The 12,526-nt window shown below is 36.7% G+C and overlaps 1 protein-coding gene across 9 annotated transcripts in view; it reads right to left on the bottom strand.

The window, feature by feature from the left end:
• Positions 1–792: 792 nt before the first annotated feature.
• LOC5578822 (phosphatidylinositol-binding clathrin assembly protein LAP) overlaps positions 793–12,526 on the bottom strand; it is a 43,210-nt gene continuing 31,476 nt past the window's right edge. For 3 of the 9 annotated variants that reach the window (XM_021852615.1, XM_021852617.1, XM_021852616.1), the window contains 5 exons: positions 10,563–10,670; positions 8,417–8,648; positions 6,166–6,268; positions 5,748–5,837; positions 793–1,894 (listed from right to left, as the gene is read on the bottom strand). In XM_021852615.1, the coding sequence (XP_021708307.1) occupies positions 1,673–1,894; positions 5,748–5,837; positions 6,166–6,268; positions 8,417–8,648; positions 10,563–10,670 (755 nt within the window). In that variant the 3' untranslated portion in view covers positions 793–1,672. The remainder of the gene's footprint in view (positions 1,895–5,747; positions 5,838–6,165; positions 6,269–8,416; positions 8,649–10,562; positions 10,671–12,526) is intronic. The other 6 variants (XM_021852620.1, XM_021852622.1, XM_021852621.1 and 3 more) reach the window with 4 other exon arrangements.

The raw sequence follows: 12,526 nt of genomic DNA, 5'->3' as shown, positions 1-12,526 counted from the left end.
TATTTTCGGTAGATTACAATCTTTTATGGTAATACGAAAAACGGTATTATTTGATACAATATAGCTGTGAAATGGAGGTGAACTTCCATGTATATCAACCGTTCTATGGGATCTATACTGTATGTTAAGCCCATTTTCAGACCTAAGTAGTTATAGACAAATACTTTTCCATTCGAAGAGTTCATCCCATTATGAAAATGAGTCAAATTAAATAAATTCATACTAGCGTGTACGTTCATACGCAGCTCAGTTCTGCAAAACAAGAATAATAAACCATCAACTCATGCAGGTATTTACACTGAAACAAGCGTTGCAGTAATGAGAACCATGAACGTGTTTTTAAATTTACTATTTCAACCACGATTGAGCTATCATGAACGCTTTTTATTTGCGTTTTGTTCCCTCTCAATCCAACCGCGTCGATAGCCGAGCGGCTAGCGTTCGCGCTTGGCAATCGCCAGATCCTCGTTTCGATTCTGGTCTGCTGCAAGTTTTTAACCATGATATAGTAATTTTTACTATACAAATGGTGCCATGGTAAAATTGAATGCACAAAATATTCTAAATAAATGCAAATTTAGTCTGCACAAATCAAGTGGCGTTGTGTATTTAATTTAACCCTCTGATATAGTATTTTCAACTGCAACGCTGTTCTCAGTGTACCAACTCGTAATGCATTCGTTAGGGATAGATAACACAATCGTCGTTATATTATACTTGTGACGCGCATTCTTTCTATTGGAATGATTATTGTACACTCATCATAATTCCTCTACACTTATCAAACAGCTGTTCACTTTTAACATTTCTTCAGTATATTTACAATAGGTAATGTTCTATTTTCAAGCATTTATGTATTATTTAATAACTTATTACATTACTTGACTTTAATTTGTCCCTAAAATTACTCATCCATGGCTTTATGTTCAATACTCTATTGTGTCACATTTTTGCTTGTTCTACAGTTTCGCGTGTTTTCTTAGTCTCAACATATTGTACTGGCGGTTAGATATTACATACTTGAATATTGTTTATGCCATTTCTCCACATCACGCATGATGTGTAACAATTGAGAAGAAGAGTGTATTAATATATCGATATCAACGAACCAGCGAAATGTATCAACAGTTCTCGTTAACACATGTGAACAAGATTCATTACACAAAGCTATACTGTACAGGGAAGAATCCAAAATTGTTTTTTTTTACCACAAACCTAAGCGTATTGGCGTAACTCAAAAACAATTTATTTTATATAATGCGAAGCAATAGGACTATTATTTCATGTCGAGATTATAGTATCTATGAAAAAAAATCAAATATCTGCGATAATTTTGTTGTATATTTTATGGTTACATGAATACGCGCAAGCACAATATTCGCCGACAACAAGTATTATAGATCTTTGAATTTGTCAGTTTCAACATTTTTAAATATTTTTTGTCCATTCTATTTTTACAAGCTTATTTATTGAGTTCTGTGAACTCACATCTCATGCGATAGTTATATGTGATATTTTTTTCTGTAAGTAATAAATATCATAGATATAAACTTATTGTTTTCCTCAGAGTCATTGTGTGGGGATTGTTATGGTTTCTCCTGTTTAAATAATTACACAATATTATTGCAATGAAAGTGTTCCTACGTACGTCCAGTCGCAATTTCGATATTTTTTACAGTGCTCCAAACGGATCCAACTGTACATTGGTGTTTGCCATCGATGGCTGTTGCTGTACCTGCTGACCTTGTATTAGCCCAGGTTGTCCCATGATTACTCCTTGCTGTGTGGGTTGCTGCATCGGAACCATACCCGACGCCATTGGCATCATGCCTCCCATTTGTGGTGCTCCGGCCATTGGTGCTCCCATCATTGGTCTCATTTGTGGTATACCTTGCTGTAGATTTAGAAAAAATGCAGTATAAATATCACTATCAAGCAATAGCTTTGAAATATCATCTTCGTAATTTTGAGCTATTGCTAGTTGTTATGTCATTCGAATTTTTGAACTTCTCTTTCAAGTAATGTCAAAACTAACAACTATTTCGATGTCTACACTAAACCAACTTTGAAGACTGAAAGTCCTTAACCTAGAAAAAGATTGCATAATTTAGCATATTGCCCGGGCAAAGTCCGATATCAAAACGAAAGCAGATCGGCAACATTTTTCGTTTTCCGCATCAAGTGAATATCACATTCCATTTCCATTAATCGTTATCTTTTTCGATATCGCCATGCCTTAGCAGTAATTCTCAGTGGGTTTTGATGAACTTCTGCATCTGCACCATCCCGTAAAATATCAGATAGCCAAGCCTGATTCAGATCAGATAGCCAACTTTCGCCAAGCCGGCTCTGAAGTTCTGAACATAGGCAGACACTGGCCGCTCCACTGCAGCAGGTCGGATGATGGATGACCCGGAAGTAATAGAGACCAGAAATCGCAATAGACCTTCCAAAAATGTGACTGGCTGCTGAGCAACTCGACGTCGTAATCAATTTTGATAAAAGTGTAATCAATATCATCAAGGACTTGAAAACAAGTCTGCTGAAATCAGTATTAGCTACAAAACAAAACTACGATAGAGTCAAAGTACAACCTGATAAAGCAAAAGTCGGACCTTCGCATAAAAGGCGAATAAATCAGATGACATTATTCGATACATTCTGCAAAATAGGGGACCTTGCGATGATGAATACGTAACGAAAAGAAGCATAGTTTCTAAGGAAAATACTGCAGAACTGGTAGGCTGTCTTGAGCTAAGTCCCGCGATCTAGAGAAAATGGCAACGATGGAGGGCCATAGACCCCAGTCCATGGTCATGAAGGCGAAAAATCGACTCGGGATGGACCGAACAGGGCAACACTCTCACAAGAACCAAAGGTGCGAAGCAAACGCACCCCGTCAATATAAACAGGAAAAAAGGAAGTAAGTAGAAATTCAAAACCGGTGACCAAGCAAAAGCCAAACCCAAAGACAGTGGAGCGGGAGTAAAATTCTCGTTATCAAATGAAATAGGGGAACGCGAGATACGGATAAGCTCTTGCCGCAAACAAGAATTCTTCTTCATTCTGGCGTTTACATTTCACTAAGACAGAACCTACTTTTGTTAGTGTTCTTATGAGCACTTCCACAATTATTAACTGAAAGCTTTTATTGCCAATTGACCATTTTTGCATTTGATTTGCATATAGTGTGGCGAGCCCGAAGATATGCTATTCGCTTGGAAGTCTAAAAACTTCCTTTGCGAAAACTTTTCGCCGAAAAGATCCTCGACCATCGGATTGGTCTAGCTGAATAGCTGTGTGACGATATGCTACGAGACGGGAAATGGGTATAAAAATATGCTACGTCATTTAGGTACGTATGATCGTGAGGTTCGATGACAAAGATGTCAGTTGAGAGTGCTTCACTTACATTTATCTGGACAAACGAAGATGAGGATCGGAGAGCTAAAGGATACAGCCTGCAAACAATTTTCAAAGAAAGTAACGATGTCGGAGTGAGATCTCTGACTGCAGAAGTAAAATAAATGGATTGATCAAGAGCAAGTGGTACATCGACGTAGCCGGCAAATTAATACGTCTCAGAAAGGATACACCCTAGGGGTGGCAGCGATTAGGCTGCCGATGTCAGATGTCAGAAAAAAACTATGAACTTGGGCATGTTCCAAATAGGCTGGACAATACAGTTTCCTAAAGCTTGTTTCAAGTGTTTATAAATTGTGAGAATGGCCACAATTAAAGTAAGCTGTACAGAACATGCGGCAGCAAAGACCACAGAACGGAAGTATCACAGTTGAATTTAAATCACTGTGCTGCCGTGAATCGCAAGTCAGTCCCATCTGCATTTTCGTCAAAATTGAGTTGACCTCAGTTTTCAACATATCTTCCAATGCTCTTTCAGCTGCACTAATCAGATTATATTATTTGTTCGGAAAAATTAGGAAAAAACAGCTAGTCAAATTGTCCCATAATGAAAAGTAACCGCATGTCAGTCCCACTACAGATTTCCGCACCGTGTAACACAAAAATGAACCGAGTTTCGATCATCTTTATATTTTTCTCGGAAAGATATCGTAGTGAAAAGCAAGTTGTGAAAGTTTCATTAAGATTGGAACATGTTCCAATCTTCTGGAATTTTTTGAATATTCGTATGGAAAACGAGTTTGGAAACTTCACAGCCCATTTTCTCAATGCCTACTTTTTACAGATGGGATTGACTTGCGATTCACGGCAGTGTGGTTAAGCCCAGCAACTGCGTTGGCCGTCAATTTCAAAAACGAAGACTGACATGGTGTTATTATCGGACCCAACAACGGGAACTAGCTAGTGAACCGGTCTCAGCAGCTAGCAACTATAGGGACGACAGAACGATACGCTATTGAAGAAGTAGTCCCTATCTACAACAGCTGTCAGTGAAGCAAAGAATTGTTTATTTGACATGGCGTTTTTTAAAGTAGTCAACGGTTTGCTGCCTCGATATTTGTATGACAGAATTGAAAGAGGAAATGACATTCATAGATATAACACAAGAAACGCGGACGAAATCAGAACACCCAATTTTCTGCATGGTGCTTCACAAAACTCGTTATACTACAAAGGAATAAATATTTTCAATTCTATGCCAATACAAATAAAGCGTGCAACGACTCTGTCACAGTTCAAGAGACTATGTATTTCACACGTAAAAGCTGTGAGCAGTCAAATGGTATTTTTTTTTAATAATGAATAATTTTGTATCTTGACGATGTTTTTTACAAACAGATCATTTGATTTCATAATTTATTTGTTTTATTTCATTACGGCGTAGACAAACTATTATGTTCATCGTGATGATGATGATGGATTTTTATATTGTTGACGTAGCTTTAGCTTAAAACCTATTTTTTGCGAAGTCTACAAAAGTTTGAGTCTCGCGCGCGGTATACAGGTATAAATGATTATTTTATGATTTGGAAACAAAACTGGACAATTGCACTGTTGAAGGATTCTTTGGATTATTAGTAGGCTCTCTGGTTGAATGTCGGAAATTTCTTGAAAATGCGAATGTTGTCGATAGTTTTGAAATCGTCTTGCAGAGTTTTTAATTCTGATAAGGTTTTGGATTTTGTTGGAACTTCACCACTGGTTTGCTTACGAACATCTGTGGTTAAGATCAATGGTGTATACAAAATTTCTTTGTTGCTGTATAGTATGAAAATTTCTATGTTATTTATATCAGTAAAAAATAATCAGATCCGTTTTGCAATAACTGATTAAATTGATCATAATAAATATCTTATAGATATATCGTCTATTCCAAACCTTTGTAGGGGTATGTGGCGGGACCATCATCATCATCATTTAAATGATGATTTTGTGTCGATTACAAATCTTCGAGCGATCTGCCCTTGGACTATGCGAAGATTACTATAGACTGAAGCAAACGGGGAGAAACGGAAGCAAAAATGAGTGTTATACTCTTCAAACATCGCTAGGTCTTTTAAAAAAAGTTCGCCGAAAATCATCTGGAATCAAACCATGAAAGTCGAAATCAAAGAGCATGTAATTCACTCACACGCTCGTCAACGCTCCAAAAATCTATCTGATTAAAAGCTAATATGTAAAGGTGTTCATACTTGGTGATAACGACTATACAAAAAAGTATGGAAAAACTCGTTGAGAAATACAAAGCTACTTGAAAAGTTAGTAATACATCTTGGCTAAAAATAACTATGCAATGGAGAATATACAAACGAAATATCACTTACCTGTAGCATATACGGTGACACTACGGGGTAGGAAGTGTGTATAATTGGATGAATAGTGCTAGGGGCAGGAGTAACTGTCATACCTTGCGCCTTATTGTTTATGTTGAATATAGCCACAGGATTTAAATACAATGCAATTTGTTGAGTATAATACAACAGAAATTATCAACCGAAAAAAGAAAAATAAAACAAAACAAAATGAAACGAGAAATAGAAAATTAGGGAAGCAATAAAACAACTACCACTAGAGTATTACCACCTTTTTAAGAATGGAAAGAATTCAATTGCATTAGAAATTAGAATGGAAAGAAAACTAAACAAAACCTCACAAAGTTATTTACATACATAATTCTTCACATTCCCAATGCAGCGTTTATGCGTCAATAAATTACAAACATAATTTAAAAGAAACACTCACCATAGGTTTATAGCCCGTTTGATTAGTCGCTGGCTGTGGTTGAGGTGACCATCCAGCGGAGCCAGGTTTCGCTGTATTTTTTGGTGAATTCCACTGGACGTTCCTGGTGAATAGGAATAGATTAGTACACTGGAATCACAATTACTTAATTGAAAAGGGATTGCCTAATGTTAACTTTCAAAGACATCATTAGCCAACCGGGTCAGATTTATCATTATACGTTGTTGTTTATACATTCGAGAGGAAACTGTATTTTCAGTGTTGGAAAATACACGATTCTAAAGATAGTGAGTTAGTATTTAAACATAAATAATTTATGATTTGGAAATTTGGACCATTGTGGATAAAGTTACACAAAAACACCACAGGTCACAGGTAAGCTAAAAATCACATGAAATTTCTTTTAGCACTTTTGATTATTTGACTTGTAAACTACACGACAATGAATAGTTAAGGTAATCGAAATCGTCCTGGAGCTCGGGTCCTAATGATCTAAATGACTCGACAGGAGTCACTGTCGACCGAAAAATTCGCTCGACTCAGCTCTGTCACACGAGTTTTTCGACAGTTGTCACTCTATGTGACTGGATTACTATGGGAGTCGACGGGTGACATCTGAAATATGCATGCTTGCTTTGATCGACAATGAAAACAGACGAGTCACATGAATCTGCTCGATTTACAAAATAGGCCCCTTAATCATTAAAACATTTTTTTCCAGTGATCAGGTGACCAGTGAGTCAATCTATCAATACTATTCTAAGACTAAGCTCTAAGGTCAAAACATTTGAATAGTTATTAAAGAAAAGTTCGTCAACAATAGAACCACTAACGGCCTTCTTTAGTTGTTCTTTCTAAATGAACCATATTAATTCTACAGTCGAATTTCAATGATTCGAAGGGATAATCGGCCCATGGAAATATCGATTTACGGAACAAATATATTTTGGGAAGCTGTTTGAGAGGAGGTAGGTACTCAATTTTATTTTCATTTTTGGTATTGTTCACGGTGTCAAAATCTCAATTATTATCGAGCCATCAGGCTCCTCCTATATTTGTACGAAAACATTTAGCATTTAAGCTAAGATTTTGTAGTTGGAAGGATAAAAAATATTTTGTTGTAGAAAATTTTCCATACATTTGTATGGGACAGTTTTATCTGCAAAATTTGCTTTTCTTGAATTAGGTATGCAAAATAACCCTTAAATTTGAAAACATCCAATTTTCTCCGACAGAATGTTTCCAAACTTTTAGGGTTGAAAAAAAATCAGCGATACATACAACTTTGATTATAATCGAATAATTGAACCCGTGTGGTTCCGTGAGTCGATATTGAGCAATGGAACATCGACTCGAGCAGGTTCGGCTTAATGCGCTTAAGTTTTGCGAGAATATAATCTATTTTTTATGAAGTTTTAAAATACGTTGAAACATTCAAAATTCTTAGTGGTGTTGTAAATCAACAGTTACGAGTTAAAAAAAAATGTTTTTGTGCTCTATGCTATCTATGCTTTTCTATATGTAATTCTTGTGCCATAATTCAGGGTCAAATTCATCAGTGAGGCGAAATTGATCGGGTCGGTTCCAAATTACAAATTCAAAAACTGAATGTCTCATTGACATCACGAACATTCTATGTTTTTAGTTTATAGTTATCTTATGCTGATTTTAAACAATTATATTTCTAATATATTTAGTTTTGCATAGACATTGTTACAGTTTTTGGAGGTGTGTTTTTTATCATGAAACCATGTATTCTCGAAAATCGTGCTTATTTCAAGAGAAATTGCCTCCTTTTTTATTCTAATTTACTATATACAACTTTTCACACGAGTTGTAAGAATCTCGACGTTTTTTTTTTTTCATTTAGGGGGATATCCTATGGTCTCTCAAATCTCTTCAACAATGTCCGTCACTTGAGAGACTTTCTATGGAAAATAAAACATTTGGTAACACTTTGTAAAAAAAAAAGAAATGTCCCATTTTGCCCCATATTAATTTATACGGGAATATATGCAATGTATCGCATAAGCTAAATATCATTATTGTTTTAGACACGCAGGAAACCCAAAAATTATAATAATCGATGTTGCAATGTACTGGAAGAGCACAATTATACTGCTAATTTGATAAAATTATTCATGTCATCAAAAATGTATATGGCGCTCAACTATGGCACTGACCCAGTGATCCATCTTACCCGGGTTACCCTACTAAGGGATATCACCAGTGAAAATAAATTACAACTTACTTGATTTGAGGTGATGATCCTTTGTTTATCGATAAACTTTCCGCCAGAGATGCTAGTGAACTGTCGAGATCGCCTGTTAGGACTTTGCCGGTCTGCTGAGCTGCTGACGTTGGCACAGCGCTACCTGGAATTGCGGTTGGTTGTGAAGCAACATTTACGCCAGCTGCAGTTTGGGCATGACCAGTGTAACCAATATTTCCGGGTTTTAGTACGTCACCCAACGCATCAAATCCTTTATGAGCCCGTTTCATTTTTTTATTTCATTTCAGGATTCGCATGTGCATATGTGTACATGTGTATGTGTTCCGTAACCACAATGGTTATTTTGTGTGAATGTACGATGTCATTTCAATGTTTGTAGATGTCATGTTAATTCATCGCCCAATGATTTTTAGTAACATTTGATTCGTATATTGTACCAAAATAACGGAACATAAAGATAATAGGATAAACAAAAAAGGTATCGTTAGACACATCCTTAACTATCTATATGCGGAATGATTAACAGGCTAATATGTGAACATATTTGAAATATAAGCTTTATAGTATAGTAAGATTAACATACATACAATGGTAATTATGCAAGCCTATATCATGAAGATGGTTAGTCCAATTAGTCGTATTGAAATCTACATATTATCTTCAAATTTAGCGAAATTTGCCTGATCGTACGAAAAATGTCACAAAAATTTTACATTTTCCTTAGTTTTGCGAAAAACTGCTATTTTTTGGGTGTATTACAATTAACCCTGTTTTGGGCATTTTTTGATGAAAATTTAGTGTGTATTTTTCGGCAAACATAAGTTTACGGCTGGTAGAAAGTATGCCTGGCATAAAAGTATTGATATTTGGTGTTTTAGCCAACGAACTTTTGCCCCACACTAGATTCGAACTTTTGCCCCACCGGTGGGGCAAAAGTTCGAATAAGACAATCAATTTTGAAACTGTTATAACTAAAAATGGGTAAATATTTTGACACAAGTTTGTTCAGCAAAGTCATAGCCAATATGATGAAGGTTCGCTGTATGGTATTTGTTTTGTTTCATCTGCTATTATTTTCCTGGAAACTTTGATTATACCACTAAGGTCGAACTTTTGCCCCACCTTACTCTACAGTCGTTTACGTTTATGTAGATAGAATCATGATATGATACTGGCATTACTAATTCCTGGGATAAGCATATTAAAGCATTTTACAACCTAAACAGCACATTCCATTTATAGTTTCATTTTCATGATGGAAAATGCATCAATCGATGTAAAGCTTTATATGTATAGCGTGCGATGAAACGTTCACCAGCCATATTCGCTAAGACTCAGTTTTCGAGTATCAATGGAACAATTTCCGAGTTCAGTTACCCCGTTTTAAATAGTAAAAACAAATGTAGTAAGCATACGGTTACAGCTAAAAACGTAATTACCGATCCAAAACCGAAAACAACTACTTTATTATTTCAGTAGATCCTAGTATTATTTTCTCTGCATCGTTTTATTTAATGCATATTTTAACAGTGTGATACTTGATTTTATCTCACAAACAATTCATATTAGAAAATTGTTCGATTGATTTGACACATAAGGTCCAACACAACAAATTATTCACCAAATAATGATTCAAAGCAAAGCACATAATGAAAAAAAAAAACAAGACTCAACACAAAATTGTTCAACAAGAGCACAACAAATCGTAATAATGTTGTTTGAAAAACGAAATGAGCGTAAAATGAACAAACATGACAACGGACAACAAGTTGTGATGTGAAGCTTTAAGGACCTCCAACTAATGGCTGGCTTGTCGACGATGAAGTAGACGAATACGTTTGTTGCTGTGGTGCTGGGTGCTGTGAACCACCAACTGACGCCGCGACGCCACCAAAGCCTACATTTGATGCCATCTGGCTATCCATTGTCACATTTGCTTGTTTCGAAGGCGAACCTTCTAGAGCAAAGCGAATAGAATTGTTCAGATCATCAAACGCGCTTTTCGGCGGCTGCTTTTGATGCACCACAGACATTGGTGTCCCTTGCTGAGCTACACCATGTGGTGGCGGGGGACGCATTGGTGGTCCAGGTCTATGTGCAGTAGTAGTAGTTGTAGTGGTAGAAGTGACGGTACAACAACTAGATATTCCTCCATGAGTATCACCTGCGATTATTTGTTGCTGAGGTTGTACGTGAGTGGGATGCGTTTGCGGTTGAGAATTGGCATCTAATTCGTCGATCAAGAAGGGGTTTGGTACTGAACTGTCCATAGCTGCTTGAAGGCGATAAAATTACTTGGGATTAGTGTATTGTCTGCTCAACACTGCCTGTTGTATCTAGCGTTTAGTGCATTCTTAGACAAAATTTTGACCTCATGAATATGCTCATTCATATTCGAAACTCACGAAAATTTTAGGGAACACTATAGGGGAACCCTGTATGACCAAAAAGCCTCTATGCCCGAACACTGGACGTTTTTCATAAACCGAGAATACTTATAGAACTTTAACATGATGTTTCTGTCTTCACAGATTATAGAATTAAAAACATGTCTTCTATGGGCCGGACACTTTTATGAATATTTTCATAAAACAAATAATAGTCGATAAAAGAGATATAAAGTATGGAATATCACATCTAATATCTTTATTCTGTGGTATTGGTTTGAACTGGCATCAGCTAGTTTGCTTGTACGAGCATAGTGAATTTAGTATCCTGGCGCGGGCCCCCTAGAAATGTTTGAGCCACCCCAAAAAAAAGTTTAAACGCTCATGATAATTATGCATCTTAAGGGACATTTTTATCGAATTCGCAAGCCCCCTCTAGATTTGAGCTCAAGGTATGCTAATGGCAAAGACATACATGTTTTAACAACTACCGAAAAGCTAAACATTACATATAATTTGCAATTGGATTAGATGGACAAATTGATGTGAAGATTTGCGAAAAAGTTACACGTCTTCTCAGTGAGAATCGAACTCACGACTCCCCGATCTCTAGTTGGGGCGCGTTAACCACTACGCCATGAGAGGACTTCCACTCGGCTGGTTGGCCGTAAACCACGATTCATAATTAAAACAAGTATTTATCGAGCAACGGACTCATGTTCCGTAACCGGTCGTTTGAGAACGTCGCGACCCATTGGAAGCCCACACAATAGAAACCTCAGCCAGCGCAGTTGCTGGCTAGTGTAGTGTGCTATTCCTATACCTAAAAAACAATGCGCTCTCGGGCTAGGCATTGGATATATATGGAAAGCGTTGTGTTTGGATTGGGCATCTAATTCTTCCGAAAGAGGTGCACTTTGCGAAAGAGGACCACGTGATTATTGAGCTGAAATCGAATTCAGGTTAACTTCTGCGTTCATGAGTCCTCTCATGGCGTAGTGGTTAACGCGCCCCAACTAGAGATCGGGGAGTCGTGAGTTCGATTCTCACTGAGAAGACGTGTAACTTTTTCGCAAATCTTCACATCAATTTGTCCATCTAATCCAGGCCTGCCCAACGTACAGTCCGCGGGCCGCATCCGGCCCTCAACCTCATTTAGTGCGGCCCGCGAAGGGTTCGAAGATTCTTCTCATATTTGGTCCGATGGCTATTCTACCAAACTGAAGTTAAATTGAGTATACCAAGACTAACCGTTTGAATTTGCAATTTAGTTTCAAGCTAACATTTTAGCTCGGACACTGTTTATTTTGTGAATGATTTGAGTTCATGATTTTAGAATCTGGGCATTTTGCAGCTAGATTTAAGCACTGCTGATTGCAGTTTTTATAAATGTTAAAATTATTCTACTTATAAATCTGACTTGAGGTAATGATTTGAGGTTCATTATGAGAGAAAACACAAATATCAGATTAATATTATTGTGATTACAACAAAAATGTCATTGTGAAAAGGATAAATTTTCAAACAAAATTTTACTAAATCAAGGCTCAAATTTTCACAGAACTTTGGAAGTAAATTTTACCAACAGCTGGGCGTGATTTAAAGCGTAATTTTCTAAAATCCTGGGAAAGGTTACCATATAACACCATGTAGGATTTTGACAGAATCTTAAGCGAATAAAATATAGAGTATTGAGCAGGTTTGTTTTTATATACTGGTAAGCATTCACAACGTTTTCAAG

This window comes from Aedes aegypti, chromosome 3, assembly GCF_002204515.2.
Source record: "Aedes aegypti strain LVP_AGWG chromosome 3, AaegL5.0 Primary Assembly, whole genome shotgun sequence".
In the NCBI taxonomy this organism is placed as follows: Eukaryota; Metazoa; Arthropoda; class Insecta; order Diptera; family Culicidae; genus Aedes; species Aedes aegypti.
This window is presented reverse-complemented; position numbering and strand designations above follow the sequence as displayed.